This window comes from Hibiscus syriacus, unplaced genomic scaffold (assembly GCF_006381635.1).
Source record: "Hibiscus syriacus cultivar Baekdansim isolate YM2019G1 unplaced genomic scaffold, ASM638163v2 tig00111783_pilon, whole genome shotgun sequence".
NCBI lineage: Eukaryota > Viridiplantae > Streptophyta > Magnoliopsida > Malvales > Malvaceae > Hibiscus > Hibiscus syriacus.
In genome coordinates, this window is record NW_024063178.1 from 4,562,756 (window position 1) to 4,586,380 (window position 23,625).

Sequence of the window (23,625 nt, forward strand, 5' to 3'; positions counted from 1 at the left end):
CATATTCTCAAGCTTGGAGAGCCAAATGTTATGCCTTGGAATGTTGAGGGGGTCGCCAGAAGCATCGTTTGCCCAACTGTCGGCTTATTGTCACAATTTAAAGCTGAAAAATCCTGGGTCGGTAACTCATATCAAAACAGATAGAGATGGACGCTTTGAGTTGTTGTTTATTGCCATTGGTGCTGCGGTTAGTAAATCAATATAATTTTGTTTACTCATTTTTGTTAGTTACATGCATTTCACATTTAAATGATTATTCTTGTGTATATGATTTTGTAGATTCGTTCGTTTATTAATTGCATGCGCCTAGTTATTATAGTTGACGGAGCACATTTAAAAGGTCGATACCTTGGAGTAAACTTATTAGCAGTTGCCATGGATGCTAACAATGGGATACTGCCAATAGCTTACGGGGTTGGAAAATCTGAAACCTCTGATTCATGGACATGGTTTATGGGGCATCTTAGGGATTGCATAGGTCCTATTAGCAATCTGACAATCATATCCGATAGGGCAAACTCAATTGACAATGCTGTTAGAAGGTGTTTCCCAGATTCTTTTCATGGACTTTGTGGTGTTCATTTGTATAGAAATCTAAATCAAGGTCTGCTGTATAAAAAATCACAAATGGATATACTGGAAGGCTGTAAAAGCTTATCGGGAAGTGGATTTTAATAAGCATATAAAGTGTTTAAGACGTGTTTTGCCTCAGTGTGCTCAAACACTAGAAGATGTCGGGTTTGAAAGATGGTCAAGAGTACATCAACTTGGAGCAAGATATGGTTTCATGACGTCTAATAGTGTAGAATCAATCAACGCTCTAAGTCGTCATTCCCGAAAATTACCCATTACTATGTTAATGGAGTTTTTTCGAGCCTCTATTCAACAGTGGTACTACAAGAAAAGAAACCATGCATGTATTATTTCTTTAAATTCATAACTTATCATATATTTTACTAAGTATTATTTAATTAAATTTACAGGAACATTGGAACATCGTGTTACACCATGGACAAAAAAAAGATAACGAAGCGTGTTGTGAAGTCAACGTCATGGAGAGTTGAACCATGTTCAACACTTTGTTTGAAGTACTGGATAATAACTTAAATGGGCTTGTCGATCTAAATGCAAAGACGTGTAGTTGTATGAAATGACAAACATCTGGTTACCCGTGTGGCCATGTTATAAAAGTTTCTCTTCATTTAAACCAAGATGATTCAAGCGCATACGCTATGGATTGCTACACTACAGAAGTATATCGACAGACTTATGGTGAGATTGTCTACCCTATTCCACATCCTTCTGAGTGGGACATACCAGATGACTTACAAACAGTTTTGCCACCAGCCATGGACAGAAGGCTACCTGGCCGACCAAAAAGTCACGATCGTATACCGTCTAGGGTGAAGAGAAGAAGAGATCGACATGTAGTCGGTGCAAGGAAAGTGGTCATACAAGGTGACATGTGGATCACCAGTGCCATCACAATCATCTTTTCCTCTACCAAAATATGGATCCTCATCAAATCCAAAGCTAATATGGTGTCAAGCAAAAGGCATCAAAATCGCAATCATCTTTAAAATCCCAATCACAACCAGCTTCACCTTTTGGGACTGTTACTTAGGTGATTTTTAAATGCAAACGTGTATTATGTGGATTTTATGTGTGAACTTTTAACATTTTCAGTTAGGCATGTATTAGTAACTTGAGTTTGAAAATTGCTATGATCTGTTCAGTTGTTATCACTTATTAGACATTCATTTGACTATCGCAATACGGAAATGACGTTCGCAATCATCTTAATATCTATCGCAACGCGGAAATGACTATCGCAATGCGAAATGAAAATCGCAACGAGAGAATCGCAATGCGAAATGAAAATCGCAACGAGAGAATCGCAATGCGAAATGAAATCGCAACGAGGGAATCACAAGCGAAATGAAAATCGCAACGCGAATTAGTTTCGCGTTGCGATTTTAGTTTCGCGTTGCGATTCTCTCGTTGCGATTTTCATTTCGCATTGCGATAGTCATTTTTGCCTTCAACATAATGCAGACTGAAATCAACAAAATCAACCATTACATTTCAATCAATTAAACAAGCACAAATAAGAATTATGTTCACATCAATTAAACAAATCAAATTTTACAAATCATCTTTACAAATCAATTAAACAATCAAAAATAAGCAATAATTCTTATTTCCTCATCTACTATTGAATCAACTTTTGCAGTCATACATCATTTTCACGCAGCTCACTTCTGAGATTAACCTACAGAACAAACATTGCTCAAACAACACTTTCTACACATCTAAAATCTACAATAGCAAATTATTGAATTCTAGGTACTTAACCAAACATTTTCAAACCACAAGCCTATAAACTTACCAATTGTTTATGGACATTTTTATAACGCGGATGCAGGTGGACAACGTCTCGTATATATCGATCTAGCCATATAATACCGAAACCACAAGCCTACTGCAACTCTATCTCTATCGGTGGGAGGTAGATACTTTATACTTCCTGATCAAACGCTCCACGCCAGCATACGAGAGGACAACAATCCCCTCTGGGTCTTTTCGTTTGTTGTGGTGCGGTCTCGTCTCTGCTAACTGTAATATTGAGCTTCTTTGGCTTCTTGTTTCCAGAACGAGTCCAATATTTATCGCATCCAAGAATTTAGCCAAATGAGAGCTCCATCCCTTAATAATATCTCTTAAATCAGCCAATGATATGTAATTTATCATGCTGTCATATACTATTGCCTTAAGGGATGGGAGCTGAAGCTTGACGAGAAGCCAATGTTTACGTTCCAAAACAGGGATAAACACATGCAATCATAAGTAATAATTCATTCAATTGCGCACTTATTTATGAATACCTTTAAACTCAATATAAAATAAATACTAACCTTATCGACCTCCCACCATGCATGATAAAGTTTAGCTTGTCCATTGCCCAACGCAAATGATTCATCTCGTTTATTCTTTAAGTGAACGGCGTTAAAAGACGTCGGCATAATAATTGATATCGTGTATTTCTTTTATTTTCCTTAAGTTCCTAATTATTAGAAAACGTGACAACCCAGCATCGATATGTTGTTTTACAAAAAGACATATATTAGTAACTTACATAATTTAAAAAAAATAATCAATTGAAATATAAGCAAAATATAAGACTTACCCTCCATCGAATAGCCATTGTCTTCGACCCCTAATAATACGCCCCACCAGACCGATCAAGCAACATATATATATAATCGTTGAGCTAGCATATGTCAGTGAAACACCCCCTTACATAAATTTAAAAAAATAATCAAATTGAAATATAAGAAAATATAAGACTTACCCCTCCATCGAAATAGCCATTGTCTTCGACCCCTAATAATACGCCCCACCAAGACCGATCAAGCAACATATATATATAATCGTTGAGCTAGCATATGTCAGTGAAACACCCCTGGCTCCGCTCATGTAGATAAAAATCAACTACGGTCTTAGCCCAAAGGGTGTTATCCAGAATTGTGTCCGGTAGTTGTCTCCTCTCCACTTCAGATACCGGTATGGTACTGGCCGGTAACACATACAAGAGCCAACTCTCATCCATCATGTCCGGCACATCAGAGGGTTTCTCAAGAAATCTTACGTATGACGCCATGTGAATTGGGCTCTTGAATGGTGGGAGGGACCTCTTCAACGATGACAGTGGCCTCTTGAACGGTGGGAGGGGACTCTCAAGGAATGATAGGGGCCTCTTCAACGATAGGAGTGGACTCTTGAGGGATGACAGGCGAGTCGGGCTTCTTCTTGTGGTGTCTTTGCACTATTGGGGTGTACGGAGACTTAATAGCACGTGCACGCCGTCTGATGCGTGAACTCTGTCGTGCAAGAAAAACTCGACGTAAAGCATCCACCTTATCGGGCCGCTAAATAATTAAATACAAAAATCAGTAAATAAACACTGATATTTAAACAGTGAAAACAAAGACAAATATGTTTCAAACTTGCATTGAATTCACCCAAGTCATTATTCTATCATAGTTCACAAAATGCTTCAGATAACAAAGGCAAATATGTTTCAAACTTGCAACATTGTCAACTTAGTATTTGTCTTTGTCTATTGGTTGAAGTAATGCAATTCATTCAAGTTTCAATTTGCAGAAGAAGAATAGTTTCTGGAACTTAAAATCGCAACGTGAAAAATGACTATCGCAATGCGAAATGAAAATCGCAACGAGAGAATGAAAATCGCAACGCGAAATATAAATCTCAACGAGAGAATCGCAATGCGAAATTAAAATCGCAACGCGATAGTTCGCGTTGCGATTTTTGGTTTCCCGTTGCGATTTTGTTGTTGCGATTTTCATTTCGCGTTGCGATTCTCTCGTTGCGATTTTCGTTTCGCGTTGCGATTTTTTCTCTCGTTGCGATTTTCATTTCAACCAAAAGATAAACAGTGTTTCTAAAATATAGTTTCAAGAATAAACTTTATTCTTCTTCTGCAAATTGAAACTTGAATGGATTGCATTACTTCAACCAAAAGATAAAACAAAGACAATACTAACTTCAGAGTATTAAGAATACACAGTTAGCAGAATTGACAGCAAATGAACACATTACTTTCACCAAAAGACAAAAAAAAAAAGAAAATACTAACTTCACAGTGTTAAAGAATACATAGTTAGCAGAATTGGCAGCAACCGAACAAATTACTTTCAACCAAAAGACAAAACAAAGACAATACTAATCACTTCCAGTTTTAAAGAATCAGTTTAGCAGAATTGGCAGCAACCGAATAAATTTACTTCAAAGACAAAACAAAAGACAAATACTAACTTCACAGTGTTAATAAACAGTTTAGCAGTATTGGCAGCAACCGAATAAATTTACTAAGCAATCTAAGTGAAATGATTAATCTAAGTGAAATTACGAGTAAATTTATCATCAAGTTAAATGGAAAATCTTAAACTTACCTCGTTGCGTAGAGTATGAACCTCATTCTGCAACGATACTACCATCTCACGTAGAGCAGCAACCTCACCACGTAAAGTAGACACCTCCACACGCCATGCACCATCGTTATCGCGTAGATTAACGATCTCCTAACGCAAGGCATTGACCTCATCACGTAACTCCATTAACTCATCCCGTGGAGGTGGAGAACAGGGAGATAGAAGTCATGGCATCTTTGCCGGTCGCCTATCATGAGGTGATGGTGGAGAAAAGGCTCGATGATATGACGGGATAGGTGATGGCTCTCGTTGTAGAGGTGTATAGTTGGGTCGATCAGGTGATGGCTCTGGGTGAGGTGATGGCTCTCGAAGTGGAGGAAGTGGAGGCTGCTCATCATTCGTGCCATCAAGAAAATGCTGTCTAGCTTGCCACCAATCAGTGGTAAGCTCAGCCTCCGTGGGTGTCAGTCTCATTAATGGAGTGTTGGCCTCCTAAAAATATAAAAACTCAAACAAAGTTAAACGTCTACTATTAATAACTTGTTTATTTATGATAGTATTTGTGTTAACTTACATTATTTATTGTCGCATATGGTATTAAGTCTTCCCAATCCAACAGACGTTTTCTCTTCCAGGAAATAGCCCTAGGAATATCATTTGAAGTTTTTAATGCATATGTCTGCATGCTGGGGAAAGCCTCGAATATCCAAATCTACAAACATATAATAACAAACATTAGTAATTGTTAAATAATTAATTATAATTTTGAAAAATTATATAGAATTCTTACCTTAAAGGCCAAACAAAGCCTGACAAAGTGTATTTCGACCCATCGCCACGCAAATTTTTGCGGTCATCAAAGGCAGACGACAACTTAGTCCAGGTAGCTTTCCATATATAAGAACCCACGGAAACATTTTCATGCTTTTAGGTCCCTACCAATAAATTAGCTCCTGAGGAATAGGTGTCTGGCCTCTCTGCCTAAAAGCCGGCATACAAAACTAGTAGAAGGCATACTCGGAACAATCGACGTCATTCATCCGAGTAAACCATCTTTCTTATTAAACAATTTCTTCAGGTCGTCGACGTGTAAGTTCGGCTTCTCTATTGACTCATCAGGAAAAACCCTGGATAACCATGATGGGCGGGTGATATGACGAGTGTACCGGCTAACATCATCGTGTCCGAATCGTAGAGTGATTAAGCAGAACTCCTTCCGCCCAAAACAAGTATACGCCGGTAGAAAATGAACCATATCTCTTCCTCACCACGTTGTATACTGTCGGGTAGATCGCTAGTCATGGTCTGAAGCCACAAATGGGTCAAATTAGCATCTCCACCGGATGATGTACTCTAGCCATGGCCCGAAGCAGGTTTCCTCAAACAATTTTCTTTGTGCATGTGAAAGCTTCGAAGCAATTGTAGTGGCTAGGCTAACTTTATTCCTTAATGTCAATGAAGCCGAAAAAAATTTCTACAAAATAATAAACATACCAAGTTAGATATACCAAAAATACACTGTGAAGATATACCAAAACAATAAAACATAAATAGTAGTTTATTCTTGAAAACTAAAATTTGCAACCTGTTTTGTCTTTTGGTTGAAATGAAAATCGCAACGAGAGAATGAAAATCGCAACGCGGAAATGACTATCGCAACGAGAGAATCGCAACGCGAAATGAAAATCGCAACGAGAGAATCGCAAGCGAAATGAAATCGCAACGCGAAATGAAAATCGCAATCGATTTGGTTTCGCGTTGCGATTTTCATTTCGCGTTACGATTCTGCGATAGTCATTTCCGCGTTGCGATTTTCATTCTCGAAACTATTCTTCTTCTGCATTACTTCACCAAAAGACAAAACAAAGACAAATACTAACTTCACAGGGTTAAAGACTAAACAGTTTAGCGTATTGGCAGCAATCGAATGAATTTAATAAGAAATCTAAGTGAAATGTTTAATCTATTATTGAAATTACCAGTAAACTTATCATCAATTTCAATATGAAAAACCTAAAATAATGCAAAAATTTCAAAATAAAAATAATTAAAAAAACTAACCCTCGGAGGTTGATTTTCCATTCTGAATGATTGTGAGGGATTTCTGACCGTGAATGGTTGTGAGGGATTTCCGGCGATGGGGACGGAAATCATCAGAGATGGGGACAGATTTCGCCGTAGAGAGTGATAGATGGAGATGTGACTGAGTGTTGTGATTTTAGGTTTGAGGTTATGAGTTGCGATTACTGTGGACGGTTCAGTTTCCGATATATTAAGAAAATTCGTGTTTGGAATTTGAAAAAAAATACGCGTTAATACGAATGGCGCTATGTAAATCGCATTGCGATAGTCAGATTCACGTTGCGATTTACGTATTCGCATTGCGAATTAGGAAAATCACAACGCGAATACGTATTCACGTTGCGATTTTCCTAATTCGCAATGCGAATTAGGAAAATCGCAACGCGAATTTGGGAAATCGCAATGCGATAGTCAGAATCGCGTTGCGAATCTGGAAACTGATTTGCGATACCGAAGATCACGTTGCGAATTATCGATCGCATTGCGATTTAGTTGGTCATTTTGGCAAATCCAAAAAAAGTTGGTTAAAATCGTATATTATAAGGCATTTTTGGTCACTGATGTTATTTTCTCTTTTAAATTTTAAGTGTTTGAGATTGTTGTTGTAAAAAAGTAAGTCTAAAAAGATAAAATGTCCATTATAAATATTATGCTATAAATTAAAAATTTAGCATTTAAATTATATTTACACTTATAAATATTATGATATATAAAATATATCAACTCAAACTATAGTAAAAATATAAAAAAATATTTTAAGATAACTCATTAATATTATTTGTATATATGAAAGATTTTATTAAGAAAAAGTTTATTATCAATACTTTTTAACAAGTGGACATAAAAATTATTATAAAATAATAATTTAAATACTTTTTTTGACAAAAAGAATATTAACAAAAAAACATTAGTAATAAAAATAAATTATTAAGTAATAAATTATTTTTTAAGAATGATAGAATTAAATTATTAAAATAAAATATAAATACATAATTGAGTGGAGCCCATATATTAATAAGGGTAAAATTATAATTTTTTCAAATGCAATGTTGAAAATGAAAAAAGTTAGAAATCTTAGCTTTTGTGGTTGGTTTGAAACCATCGTTTTTTACTGTAATTTTTTTTAATTATTTTTACGTTTAACATTGATTTTATGATTCTAAAAATACTTTTAGAAAGCCACACCAAATCAGACCTTAGTTTGTGCTATAAAACAGGAGTGTTCAACAGGTTCAAAGACAAGGAAGGAAGTTTCAGGCATGAACTCTGCAGGGACATCAAGGGATTGATCGAATTATACGAAGCTTCACAACTGGAAATGGAAGGTTAAGATATTCTTGATGAAGCCAGAGAATTTAGCTCCAAGAACCTGAGAAAATGGCAAAATGCAAAGGGGGACTATATTTCTAATACACTGGACCAACCTTTTCTTAAAAGCCTGCCGAGATTGAAAGCTAGAAACTTGCTAACCAGTGATTTAAAAGCCACAAATGGATGGTTAAACATCCTCCAAGATGTATCCAAAATGGATTTCAATCTAGTTCAGTCCTTGCATCAGAAAGAAATAGCTCACGTTTCCAAGTAAGATTCATCAAACATATATATTACACAAAACAATCCCAATCCCAAACTCAAATTCTCTTTTCTTTAATGTGTTAAGTTGGTGGAAGCAGCTGGGTTTAGCAAAGGAATTGAGGTTTACAAGAGACCAACCGATGAAATGGTACATTTGGTCCATGGCTTGCCTCACTGATCCAACCTTGTCTGAGAAAAGGATTGATCTCACAAAGGCCATTTCCTTAATCTATGTAATAGATGACGTTTTTGATGTTTACGGGTCACTTGACGAACTCACTCTCTTCGTGCAAGCTGTGGAGAGGTAATACAATGTGGACCACCCATTGTCTCCTTTTTTTCTATTTTCGTACTCCATTAATAGTTTTCCTAAACGAAAAAAAAACAAAAGATATTCATAAGATTCTTCGAGTGTGTTTCACTTCATTCACATCCACATATTCATAAGATACTTCGAACAAGATATATATATATATATATATATATATATATATATATATATATTTGATTCATAAACGAAGGTATACTAGTTTTCCTAAGATGGAAGAAGTAAAGGATAAGATAAATTAATGCAGGTGGGATTGTGGTGCAAGTGGTGGGCTGCCGGATTACATCAAACTATGCCTCAAAGCTCTCGATGATATCACCAATGAAATTTGCCAAAAGGTGCACAAGAAATATGGTCGCAATCCTATCGACTCGTTAAGGAAGGCGGTACGTATTTTTCCTTTATAATCATCGGCATTCGATTCATTAATGAACAGGAACTGATGTGTGTTGATTATTGCAGTGGAAAATCTTGTTCCAAGCATTTTTGGTAGAAGCAAGATGGTTTGGTTCAGGGAAGTCCCCAACGGCTAAGGAGTATTTGGAGAATGGAATCATTAGCTCCGGTGTACATATAGTTTTGGTTCACATCTTCTTCCTCCTTGGCCTCGGCTCAACTGTTCGAGAAGTCGAAATGATCGACAATCCATCAATCATCTCCACCACTGGTGCAATACTTCGCCTCTGGGATGATTTAGGAAGTGCCAAGGTATACATTCTTCAACGTAAGGTCTTGTGATTCACTATCAATGCATCAAATATAAACCTTAACATATATTATTGATTGTAGGATGAGAACCAAGACGGGAACGATGGATCCTACGTCGATTGCTACATGAAAGAACACCAAGGGATCAAGATCGAAAGCGCTAGGCAACATGTTATGGATATGATTTCCGATGCATGGAAAGTCCTAAACCGACAATGTCTTTCCCGAGAATCATTTTCCATGCCCTTCTGCAAGGCTTCCCTGAATATTGCAAGGATGGTTCCTTTGATGTATTGTTACGACGAAAACCAACATCTTCCAAGCTTGGACGAGTACATGAAGTCCCTACTCTATCAAAGTATACCTATGTGAACTATTCTCTCATCTAAAATTTAAACAAAATTCAGCAGTTCCAATATTAGATGATTTCATGTGTACAACGTTTCTGTATGATGAAAGTTAATTATGTTCTTGTACTAGTTTATATGTGATCAATTGTTCTAAACGTATTCATGATAAAGTATTGTATTTTGAAATAATTACGTTCAGAATTCCTTGATAATATTATCTTGACTTGAATCAAAATCTAACAATATGTGTACTAAAAAAATAATTTTGAATGTTTCATTTTATAAAACTTAGTGGAACACATCTACAGGGACAAACATAATTACATTTTAGGTTCTTTTTAATTTAAGGCAAAAGGGTAACTTTTGCTCCTGTAGTAGGTCCAATTTATCACTTTCGTCCATGTCGTATTTTCGCATCAATTTAGTCTTTGAAGTTGCTCAATTACATCATTCTATACCCTACCCTAACTTAAAACCCTAAACCATAACCATATTATCTCTAAATCCTAACCCCTAAACACTAACTTAGGGTTTATAATTTAAGGTTTTAAGTTAGGGGAAGAGTACAAAATGATGCAATTAAACAACTTTAAGAGTTAAATTGATATGAAAATATGATAGGGGCGAAAATGATGAATTGAGTCTACTACAGGGACAAAGATGACCCTTAAGCCTTAATAAAATAAGGTTTTTTATCCCTCCTAAATTTTAAATATAAATAAATAGATTCTTATTCTTTTGATATAGAACAATTTTAGCCCTTAACATTTTATCTTAACTCATTCCTTATACATCTATTATATATTATACTTCATGAATTTTATAAGCATAAACATGCTATCGCAATTAGAGGTGTTAAAAAATATTCGACTCGATTGACCCAATCTGACGATCAGAACTAAAAAAAATAGGTAATTATCTAAAAAATTACCCGTCCGGGCCATGTATCCGACCCAACATTTCTCAGGTCAGGTCCGGATCACAAAATTACATTTTTCTGGGTACCCGATTACCTGAATACCCGATTACATTTTTTTACATATAATAATATTACATATTTAATTATTAATAATTTTATATATTAAATTAAGCTAATAAAATTAAAAAATTCCATCCAATGTATGTTTAACAAGTTCTCCAAAGGGAGTATATGCTATCGGGAGATCATAAGTATTTTCATAACTCCGACCTTCATGAAGCTTCCCTTCGGTTCCTATTGCTCAGACAGGAAGGCTACTTTGTTCCGGCAGGTGTGAAAATTAGACCAATATGTTTTCTTTATTCCTGTTTTTAGTTAATGAACTGATAATGGAAATGGTTTGTGCTATAAAACAGGAGTGTTCAACAGGCTCAAAGACAAGGAAGGAAGTTTCAGACATGAACTCTGCAGGACATCAAGGGATTGATCGAATTATACGAAGCTTCACAACTGGAAATGGAAGGTGAAGATATTCTTGATGAAGCCAAAGAATTTAGCTCCAAGAACCTGAGAAAATGGCAAAATGCAAAGGGGGACTATATTTCTAATACACTGGACCAACCTTTTCATAAAAGCCTGCCGAGATTGAAAGCTAGAAAGTTGCTAACCAGTGATTTAAAAGCCACAAAAGTATGGTTAAACATCCTCCAAGATGTAGCCAAAATGGATTTCAATCTAGTTCAGTCCTTGCATCAGAAAGAAATAGCTCACGTTTCCAAGTAAGATTCATCAAACATATATATTACACAAAACAATCCCAATCCCAAACTCAAATTCTCTTTTCTTTAATGTGTTAAGTTGGTGGAAGCAGCTGGGTTTAGCAAAGGAATTGAGGTTTACAAGAGACCAACCGATGAAATGGTACATTTGGTCCATGGCTTGCCTCACTGATCCAACCTTGTCTGAGAAAAGGATTGATCTCACAAAGGCCATTTCCTTAATCTATGTAATAGATGACGTTTTTGATGTTTACGGGTCACTTGACGAACTCACTCTCTTCGTGCAAGCTGTGGAGAGGTAATACAATGTGGACCACCCATTGTCTCCTTTTTTTCTATTTTCGTACTCCATTAATAGTTTTCCTAAACGAAAAAAAAACAAAAGATATTCATAAGATTCTTCGAGTGTGTTTCACTTCATTCACATCCACATATTCATAAGATACTTCGAACAAGAATATATATATATATATATATATATATATTTGATTCATAAACGAAGGTATACTAGTTTTCCTAAGATGGAAGAAGTAAAGGATAAGATAAATTAATGCAGGTGGGATTGTGGTGCAAGTGGTGGGCTGCCGGATTACATCAAACTATGCCTCAAAGCTCTCGATGATATCACCAATGAAATTTGCCAAAAGGTGCACAAGAAATATGGTCGCAATCCTATCGACTCGTTAAGGAAGGCGGTACGTATTTTTCCTTTATAATCATCGGCATTCGATTCATTAATGAACAGGAACTGATGTGTGTTGATTATTGCAGTGGAAAATCTTGTTCCAAGCATTTTTGGTAGAAGCAAGATGGTTTGGTTCAGGGAAGTCCCCAACGGCTAAGGAGTATTTGGAGAATGGAATCATTAGCTCCGGTGTACATATAGTTTTGGTTCACATCTTCTTCCTCCTTGGCCTCGGCTCAACTGTTCGAGAAGTCGAAATGATCGACAATCCATCAATCATCTCCACCACTGGTGCAATACTTCGCCTCTGGGATGATTTAGGAAGTGCCAAGGTATACATTCTTCAACGTAAGGTCTTGTGATTCACTATCAATGCATCAAATATAAACCTTAACATATATTATTGATTGTAGGATGAGAACCAAGACGGGAACGATGGATCCTACGTCGATTGCTACATGAAAGAACACCAAGGGATCAAGATCGAAAGCGCTAGGCAACATGTTATGGATATGATTTCCGATGCATGGAAAGTCCTAAACCGACAATGTCTTTCCCCGAGAATCATTTTCCATGCCCTTCTGCAAGGCTTCCCTGAATATTGCAAGGATGGTTCCTTTGATGTATTGTTACGACGAAAACCAACATCTTCCAAGCTTGGACGAGTACATGAAGTCCCTACTCTATCAAAGTATACCTATGTGAACTATTCTCTCATCTAAAATTTAAACAAAATTCAGCAGTTCCAATATTAGATGATTTCATGTGTACAACGTTTCTGTATGATGAAAGTTAATTATGTTCTTGTACTAGTTTATATGTGATCAATTGTTCTAAACGTGTTCATGATAAAGGATTGTATTTTGAAATAATTACGTTCAGAATTCCTTGATAATATTATCTTGACTTGAATCAAAATCTAACAATATGTGTACTAAAAAAATAATTTTGAATGTTTCATTTTATAAAACTTAGTGGAACACATCTACAGGGACAAACATAATTACATTTTAGGTTCTTTTTAATTTAAGGCAAAAGGGTAACTTTTGCTCCTGTAGTAGGTCCAATTTATCACTTTCGTCCATGTCGTATTTTCGCATCAATTTAGTCTTTGAAGTTGCTCAATTACATCATTCTATACCCTACCCTAACTTAAAACCCTAAACCATAACCATATTATCTCTAAATCCTAACCCCTAAACACTAACTTAGGGTTTATAATTTAAGGTTTTAAGTTAGGGGAAGAGTACAAAATGATGCAATTAAACAACTTTAAGAGTTAAATTGATATGAAAATATGATAGGGGCGAAAATGATGAATTGAGTCTACTACAGGGACAAAGATGACCCTTAAGCCTTAATAAAATAAGGTTTTTTATCCCTCCTAAATTTTAAATATAAATAAATAGATTCTTATTCTTTTGATATAGAACAATTTTAGCCCTTAACATTTTATCTTAACTCATTCCTTATACATCTATTATATATTATACTTCATGAATTTTATAAGCATAAACATGCTATCGCAATTAGAGGTGTTAAAAAATATTCGACTCGATTGACCCAATCTGACGATCAGAACTAAAAAAAATAGGTAATTATCTAAAAAATTACCCGTCCCGGGCCATGTATCCGACCCAACATTTCTCAGGTCAGGTCCGGATCACAAAATTACATTTTTCTGGGTACCCGATTACCTGAATACCCGATTACATTTTTTTACATATAATAATATTACATATTTAATTATTAATAATTTTATATATTAAATTAAGCTAATAAAATTAAAAAATTCCATCCAATGTATGTTTAACAAGTTCTCCAAAGGGAGTATATGCTATCGGGAGATCATAAGTATTTTCATAACTCCGACCTTCATGAAGCTTCCCTTCGGTTCCTATTGCTCAGACAGGAAGGCTACTTTGTTCCGGCAGGTGTGAAAATTAGACCAATATGTTTTCTTTATTCCTGTTTTTAGTTAATGAACTGATAATGGAAATGGTTTGTGCTATAAAACAGGAGTGTTCAACAGGCTCAAAGACAAGGAAGGAAGTTTCAGACATGAACTCTGCAGGACATCAAGGGATTGATCGAATTATACGAAGCTTCACAACTGGAAATGGAAGGTGAAGATATTCTTGATGAAGCCAAAGAATTTAGCTCCAAGAACCTGAGAAAATGGCAAAATGCAAAGGGGGACTATATTTCTAATACACTGGACCAACCTTTTCATAAAAGCCTGCCGAGATTGAAAGCTAGAAAGTTGCTAACCAGTGATTTAAAAGCCACAAAAGTATGGTTAAACATCCTCCAAGATGTAGCCAAAATGGATTTCAATCTAGTTCAGTCCTTGCATCAGAAAGAAATAGCTCATGTTTCCAAGTAAGATGCATCAGAAAGAAATAGCTCACGTTTCCAAGAAATAGCCAAAATCGACTCTTTAAGGAAGGCGGTACATAATTTTCCTTTATAATCATCGATGTTCGATTCATTAATGATCAGGAACTGATGTGTGTTGATTATTGCAGTGGAAAATCTTGTTCCAAGCGTTTTTGGTAGAAGCAAGATGGTTTGGTTCAGGGAAGTCCCCAACGACTAAGGAGTATTTGGAGAATGGAATCATTAGCTCCGGTGTACATATAGTTTTGGTTCACATCTTCTTCCTCCTTGGCCTCGGCTCAACTGTTCGAGAAGTCGAAATGATCGACAATCCATCAATCATCTCCACCACTGGTGCAATACTTCGCCTCTGGGATGATTTAGGAAGTGCCAAGGTATACATTCTTCAACGTAAGGTCTCGTGATTCGCTATCAGTGCATCAAATATAAACCTTAACATATATTATTGATTTTAGGATGAGAACCAAGACGGGCACGATGGATCCTACATCGATTGCTACATGAAAGAACACCAAGGGATCAAGATCGAAAGCGCTAGGCAACATGTTATGGATATGATTTCCGATGCATGGAAAGTCCTAAACCGACAATGTCTTTCCCGAGAATCATTTTCCATGCCCTTCTGCAAGGCTTCCCTGAATATTGCAAGGATGGTTCCTTTGATGTATTGTTACGACGAAAACCAACATCTTCCAAGCTTGGACGAGTACATGAAGTCCCTACTCTATCAAAGTATACCTATGTGAACTATTCTCTCATCTAAAATTTAAACAAAATTCAGCAGTTCCAATATTAGATGATTTCATGTGTACAACGTTTCTGTATGATGAAAGTTAATTATGTTCTTGTACTAGTTTATATGTGATCAATTGTTCTAAACGTGTTCATGATAAAGTATTGTATTTTGAAATAATTACGTTCAGAATTCCTTGATAATATTATCTTGACTTGAATCAAAATCTAACAATATGTGTACTAAAAAAATAATTTTGAATGTTTCATTTTATAAAACTTAGTGGAACACATCTACAGGGACAAACATAATTACATTTTAGGTTCTTTTTAATTTAAGGCAAAAGGGTAACTTTTGCTCCTGTAGTAGGTCCAATTTATCACTTTCGTCCATGTCGTATTTTCGCATCAATTTAGTCTTTGAAGTTGCTCAATTACATCATTCTATACCCTACCCTAACTTAAAACCCTAAACCATAACCATATTATCTCTAAATCCTAACCCCTAAACACTAACTTAGGGTTTATAATTTAAGGTTTTAAGTTAGGGGAAGAGTACAAAATGATGCAATTAAACAACTTTAAGAGTTAAATTGATATGAAAATATGATAGGGGCGAAAATGATGAATTGAGTCTACTACAGGGACAAAGATGACCCTTAAGCCTTAATAAAATAAGGTTTTTTATCCCTCCTAAATTTTAAATATAAATAAATAGATTCTTATTCTTTTGATATAGAACAATTTTAGCCCTTAACATTTTATCTTAACTCATTCCTTATACATCTATTATATATTATACTTCATGAATTTTATAAGCATAAACATGCTATCGCAATTAGAGGTGTTAAAAAATATTCGACTCGATTGACCCAATCTGACGATCAGAACTAAAAAAAATAGGTAATTATCTAAAAAATTACCCGTCCGGGCCATGTATCCGACCCAACATTTCTCAGGTCAGGTCCGGATCACAAAATTACATTTTTCTGGGTACCCGATTACCTGAATACCCGATTACATTTTTTTACATATAATAATATTACATATTTAATTATTAATAATTTTATATATTAAATTAAGCTAATAAAATTAAAAAATTCCATCCAATGTATGTTTAACAAGTTCTCCAAAGGGAGTATATGCTATCGGGAGATCATAAGTATTTTCATAACTCCGACCTTCATGAAGCTTCCCTTCGGTTCCGATTGCTCAGACAGGAAGGCTACTTTGTTCCGGCAGGTGTGAAAATTAGACCAATATGTTTTCTTTATTCCTGTTTTTAGTTAATGAACTGATAATGGAAATGGTTTGTGCTATAAAAACAGGAGTGTTCAACAGGCTCAAAGACAAGGAAGGAAGTTTCAGACATGAACTCTGCAGGACATCAAGGGATTGATCGAATTATATGAAGCTTCACAACTGGAAATGGAAGGTGAAGATATTCTTGATGAAGCCAAAGAATTTAGCTCCAAGAACCTGAGAAAATGGCAAAATGCAAAGGGGGACTATATTTCTAATACACTGGACCAACCTTTTCATAAAAGCCTGCCGAGATTGAAAGCTAGAAAGTTGCTAACCAGTGATTTAAAAGCCACAAAAGTATGGTTAAACATCCTCCAAGATGTAGCCAAAATGGATTTCAATCTAGTTCAGTCCTTGCATCAGAAAGAAATAGCTCATGTTTCCAAGTAAGATGCATCAGAAAGAAATAGCTCACGTTTCCAAGAAATAGCCAAAATCGACTCTTTAAGGAAGGCGGTACATAATTTTCCTTTATAATCATCGATGTTCGATTCATTAATGATCAGGAACTGATGTGTGTTGATTATTGCAGTGGAAAATCTTGTTCCAAGCGTTTTTGGTAGAAGCAAGATGGTTTGGTTCAGGGAAGTCCCCAACGACTAAGGAGTATTTGGAGAATGGAATCATTAGCTCCGGTGTACATATAGTTTTGGTTCACATATTCTTCCTCATTGGCCTCGGCTCGACTGATCGAGAAGTCCAAATGATCGACAACATTCCATCAATCTTCTCCACCACTGGTGCAATACTTCACCTCTAGGATGATTTAGGAAGTGCCAAGGTATACATTCTTCAACGTAAGGTCTCGTGATTCGCTATCAGTGCATCAAATATAAACCTTAACATATATTATTGATTTTAGGATGAGAACCAAGACGGGCACGATGGATCCTACATCGATTGCTACATGAAAGAACACCAAGGGATCAAGATCGAAAGCGCTAGGCAACATGTTATGGATATGATTTCTGATGCATGGAAAGTCCTAAACTGTTGGAAGAATGATCGAGCTACAGGCATAATGTATGGTGCATGGAGAAGATTCAAGAAGCTTGAAGTTAAGCTCATAGTTGGTGTTGTACACTGTGTTGCAGGCAATCAAATCCATAGGCTGTTAGGGTGTTGTTACAAGGTTATAATTATCAAATTCTGTTAAGCAGGTTACTTCCTAGCTCAGCAACCAAATGCTATATAAATCATGTACATTTGCATTGGTTCATTAATAGAATTACAGTAATTGTTTTCTGAGTTAACTTTCATTTCTTAACATGGTATCTTTTGCTAAAAGTCCTGGGGTTCCAATGCTTTTTGTTTCTTAATCTCTTATTGTTGTTGAGCATCATGTTTACAAATAAAAAGGTTAATGTGGTGCTAGACGAGACGAATTACTTGCTGTGGAGGCAGTATGTTCTGCTTACGGTGCGCAGTCATTGTCTGGAGCAGCTTCTCAATGGCACGATGCCTATTCCACCTGAGTTTATTGTCAATGCTGAAGGTATGTTGGTTGTTAATGAGGCGTTTGAGGACTACATGGCACAGGATAGTGCTCTCGCCTCGTGGCTTTTATCGACGATTAGTGCTCCTCTCCTGCCACAATTCGTTGGAGCTGAGACTGCTGCAGCTGTATGGAGTACAGTTATTCAGTTTTTTGTTAACAAATCCACAAATACAGTGATGAACTTGCATTATAAGCTACAATCACTAAGGAAGAGTGATGACTCCATGCGTGTGTACCTCACTCGGATCAAAGAAATCTGTGATGCACTTGCATCATGTGGCAGCTCGATTTCACAAGTAGAGCATGTGGTTAGTATTCTGAAAGGGTTGCCAAGAGAATACCAATCCTTTATGGCTGTTATAACATCGAGTCCTGACATATTGTCACTCGATCGAGTCTATTTTATGCTAGTTGATGGAGAGACACAACTAGCTGGCTTCGATTCGCAGGCTGAGAGTCTCCCTATGAGTGCTAATGTCGTTTACGGATAAATCCATGGTAGATCTACCGGTTCTGACACCACTAATGAATTCAAACAGCAGCCCACAACAATGCATGGTGGTCAAGCTGGTTGTAGGGGTCGTGCTCGACTGCAATGTCAGTTATGTGGTAAGGTTGGCCACTCAGTTGATCGATGATGGTACAGGTTTGACCGTGACTTTGCAGAGAGATTCGATCAGCGTCAACTATGTTAATCTTGATAGTGTTGCTTGTACGTGCTGTGCTAATAAGTCTGGGGCTAGTTCCGTGGCTACATAGGGTGCTGCTGCTATTCCTACAAGTGTTAAATCATTCCATGCTCAGTGGATCATGGACTCGGGGGTGACACATCATGTCACTCCTGATGCTGCTCACATCTCCCTTCCCACTGATCTTGATGGACCAGGTAATCTCATGTTTGGAAATGGTTCCTCTCTTAATGTTCAATCAATAGGACGATCTATTTTAAGGTATTCTTCCCAAACCTTGCTACTTACTGATATGTTACATGTTCCTAAAATCACTAAACACATTCTCTCAATGTCAAAGCTTGCTAAGGATAATCACATCTTCTTCGAGTTTCATGCTGATACATGTTGTGTTCGAGATGAAGCAACAAGTAATGTTCTTCTTCGTGGAAGACAGAAAGGGGGACTTTATACCTTTACCTTGGATAATCAATTGAATGCTTGTAATAATGATAAGGCTTATACAGTTCATAATTGTAACTCATTTGAGCTTTGGCATAGGATATTAGGTCATCCAACCTTTTCAACTTTGAAATTGGTTTGTAATTCCATTGCTATTGATATTCCAAATAATGAAAATCAGTTGTGTGTTGCTTGCTGTTTGGGTGAAAGCCACAAGCTGCCTTTTGTTGACTCAACCACAGTATATGATGAACCATTTTAACTCATTTTCATAGATCTTTGGGGGCCCTCGCCTGAGCCCTCAACTGGTTTTCGGTATTACATCTCATTTGTAGATGCGTGTACCAGACATACGTAGGTCTACTTATTGAAGAATAAGTCACAGGCTATAATTTCCTTTAGATTTTTCAAGAGCATGGTTGAGACTCAATTCTCACTGCTAATCAAGGCTGTACAAAGCGATTGGGGTGGTGAATATAGAAACTGGATAACTGAGTTAGCTCATGCAGGAGTTTTGCATAGAGTCACATGTCCTCACTCATCCGAGCAAAACGGAGTCGTTGAGCGTAAGCATAGACACCTCATTGAGTTGGAACTTATGTTGCTGGCACAAGCGTCCCTTTTGATCAAGTTCTGGTCCTATGTTATAACCACAACAACATACTTGGTAAATCAACTACCATCTAAGGTGCTGAAAAATCTTTCCCCTTTTGAGAAACTATTTAACAAGAAACTCGATTACACAACCATACGAGTCTTTGGTTGTAGATGTTTTCTATATATGCGAGAATTTTAACCCCATAAACTGATGCCTCAATCTCAAGAGTGTATATTTCTGGGCTATAGCACTCAGTATCGAGGTCTTCAATGTCTTGGAGACAATGGTCGTATATTTATTAGTAGACATGTTAAATTTGATGAACTTGTGTTTCCCTTTGCAGCTTCTAAACAAGATTATGCTCATCACGTGGTTCCATCTCCACGATCAACATCGCTAGAGGTCATTCCTCGAAGACATAGCGCGTGTCCTACTGCAGTGGCACCAATTATTGAACATCCTGGTACATCATCTCAGGCAAGCTCTGCTGAGAATGCAGTGGGTCATGGTGATGAGTTGAGTCATGTAATTGAATCTTCAGATCACTCGACTCAAAATTCACACATGAGTAGTTCTCCTATGGCCAGTGCTGGAGAAGTTAATGAGTCAGCTCAACCTCCAGTCGATGATGCTAGTGTTCCTAATCAGGTTCCACTGATCAATGCTCACCCTATTGTTACCAGAAGTAAGCATGGGATTTTCAAACCTAAGGTATTTCTTGCTATAGAAGATACTGTCATACCTACAGATATTCGTTAGGCTATGAAGTCGAGTCAATGGACTTTTGCAGTTCATGATGAACTTGTTGCCTTACAACGAAATGGAACATGGACATTGGTTCCACTGCCAACTGGACAAACAATAGTTGGATGCAAATGGCTGTTTAAACTGAAAAAAATCCCGATGGCTCAATTCAACGTTACAAAGCCAGATTAGTGGCAAAGGGATTTCTACAAGTACCAGGACAAGATTTCAAAGAAACCTTCAGTCTCGTGATCAAATTCCCAACTCTAAATGTTATTCTCTCAATAGCTGTATCAAACAAGTGGCCATTATGACATGTGGATGTAAATAACGCCTTTCTCCATGGTGATCTGACTGGGGAAGTTTTTATGCAACAACCGCCTAGATTTGAGCAGTCAGCTGAGGATGGGACCAAGATTTTATGTAAGCTTCATAACACTTTGTATGGGTTACGTCAAACTCCCAGGAACTGGAACAACAAACTGAAAGATAACCTGATACATATGGGGTTTCACATGTCGAGGGTAGATGCATCCTTGTTTATTTCACTTACAGAAGGGGAAATAACCTATATAATTGTCTATATCCATTATATTGTGATCACCGACCAGTCAACTACTGTAATTGAATGAGTGGTTCAGTCACTCAAAATCAATTTCTCGTTGAAGGACCTTGGTGAGTTGAATTACATCTTGAGGATTGAAGTCCAGCGTAGTACTCATGGTCTAATGTTATCTCAGAAGAACTTTATTTCAGAATTACTAGAGAAGTCAAATATGACAAGGGCAACTCCTACCTATACACCAATGGTAGTATCTAATAAACTTCAAAGGGAAGCTGGAAAACTTATTGAAGATGCTCAAGCATTTCGAAGTATAGTTGGTACATTGCTCTATGCATGTCACACAAGACTTTGATATAGTGTATAGCGTAAGCAAGGTTGCTCAATTTATGCATGAATCACGCGATAGTCATCTGCAAGCTGCCAAACGTATTCTAAGATACTTAGCTGGCATAATTGAGTATGGTCTGCTCTTCAAGCCATCAAAGAAAGCACTAAGAGTCGTTGCATTCGCGGATGCTGATTGGGGTGGTTCCGTAGACGATCAGAGATCGATGTCAGGTCATTGCGTTTTACTTGGTGGTAACTTGGTGTCCTGGAGTACAAAGAAACAGAATGTTGTCTCCAGATCTACCATGGAAGCCAAATATCACAGTCTTGCAGATGCTGTTGCAGAGGTTACTTGGATAGATGCATTGTTGAATGATATTGGAGTAATACATCAAGAAAAACCAATCATTTGGTGTGATAACATGAGTGCCATATCATTAAGCGCGAATCTTGTTCAACATGCATAATCTAAACATGTCGATTTAGATGTGCACTTTGTCAGGGAAAAAATTGCTGGAAATCAATTATATGTTAGCTATGTCCCTGCTGCACATCAACTAGCAGATGGATTTACAAAACCTTTGTCAAAGATAACTTTTACATCGTTTTGAGAGCAAGTGAATTTTTGTCTTAAAAAGGAAGGAGGAGAAGAAAAAGCAGGAGGAATGTTGGAAGAATGATCGGGCTACAGGCGTAATGCATGGTGTGCATAGAGAAGATTCAAGAAGCTTGAAGTTAAGCTCATAGTTGGTGGTGTACACTTGTGTTGCAGACAATCAAATCCATAGGCTGTTAGGGTGTTGTTACATGATTATAATTGTCAAATTCTGTTAAGCAGGTTGCTTCTTAGCTCAGCAACCAAATGCTATATAAATCATGTACATTTGCACTGATTCATTAATAGAATTACAATAATTGTTTTCTGAGTTAACTCTCATTTCTTAACATAAACCAACAATGTCTTTCACGAGAATCATTTTCCATGCCTTTCTGCAAGGCTTCCCTGAATATTGCAAGGATGGTTCTTTTGAAGTATTGTTATGACGAAAACCAACACCTTCCAAGCTTGGACGAGTACATGAAGTCCCTACTCTATCAAAGTATACCTATGTGAACTCTTCTCTCATCTAAAATTTAAACAAAATTCAGCAGTTCCAATATTAGATGATTTCATGTGTACAATGTTTCTGTATAATGAAAGTTAATTATGTTCTTGTACTAGTTTATATATGATCAATCAATAGTTCTAAACGTATTCATGATAAATTATTGTATTTTGAAATAATTATTTTCAGAATTCCTTGATAATATTATCTTGACTCGAATCAAAATCTAACAATATGTGTACTAAAAAAATAATTTTGAATGTTTCATTTTATAAAACTTAGCGGAACACATCTACAGGGACAAATATAATGACATTTTAGGTTCTTTTTAATTTAAGGCAAAAGGGTAACTTTTGCTCCTGTAGTAGGTCCAATTTATCACTTTCGTCCCTGTCGTATTTTTGCATCAATTTAGTCTTCGAATTTGCTCAATTACATCATTCTATACCCTACCCTAACTTAAAATCCTAAACCATAACCATATTATCTCTAAATCCTAACCCCTAAACACTAACTTAAGGTTTATAATTTAAGGTTTTAAGTTAGGAGAAGGGTACAAAATGATGCAATTAAACAACTTTGAGGGCTAGGGGCGAAAATGATGAATTGAGTCTACTACAGGGATAAAGATGACTCTTAAGCCTTAATAAAATAAGGTTTTTTATCCCTCCTAAATTTAAAATATAAATACTTAATAGATTCTTATTCTTTTGATATAAAACAATTTTAGCCCTTAACATTTTATCTTAACTCCTCCCTTATACATCTATTATATATTATATTTCACAATGTTTTTAAAATCGGATCGGACCTAAACCTGTGAAGGTACTGGTTCACTG

General features: G+C 36.5%; 1 protein-coding gene and 3 pseudogenes across 1 annotated transcript; all 4 read left to right on the forward strand.

The window, feature by feature from the left end:
* Window positions 1–8,190: 8,190 nt before the first annotated feature.
* LOC120170617 lies at window positions 8,191–9,955 on the forward strand (annotated as a pseudogene).
* On the forward strand, window positions 9,775–13,086 carry LOC120170618 (annotated as a pseudogene).
* A 921-nt stretch (window positions 13,087–14,007) lies between these two features.
* On the forward strand, window positions 14,008–15,527 carry LOC120170619 ((3S,6E)-nerolidol synthase 2, chloroplastic/mitochondrial-like). The gene is given in 7 exon segments (XM_039178551.1): window positions 14,008–14,032; window positions 14,199–14,315; window positions 14,401–14,448; window positions 14,451–14,763; window positions 14,812–14,833; window positions 14,910–15,155; window positions 15,237–15,527. Coding segments are annotated over 7 exon segments (1,062 nt in total).
* Window positions 15,528–16,447: 920 nt separating this feature from the next.
* Window positions 16,448–22,818, forward strand: LOC120170620 (annotated as a pseudogene).
* Window positions 22,819–23,625: the final 807 nt, after the last annotated feature.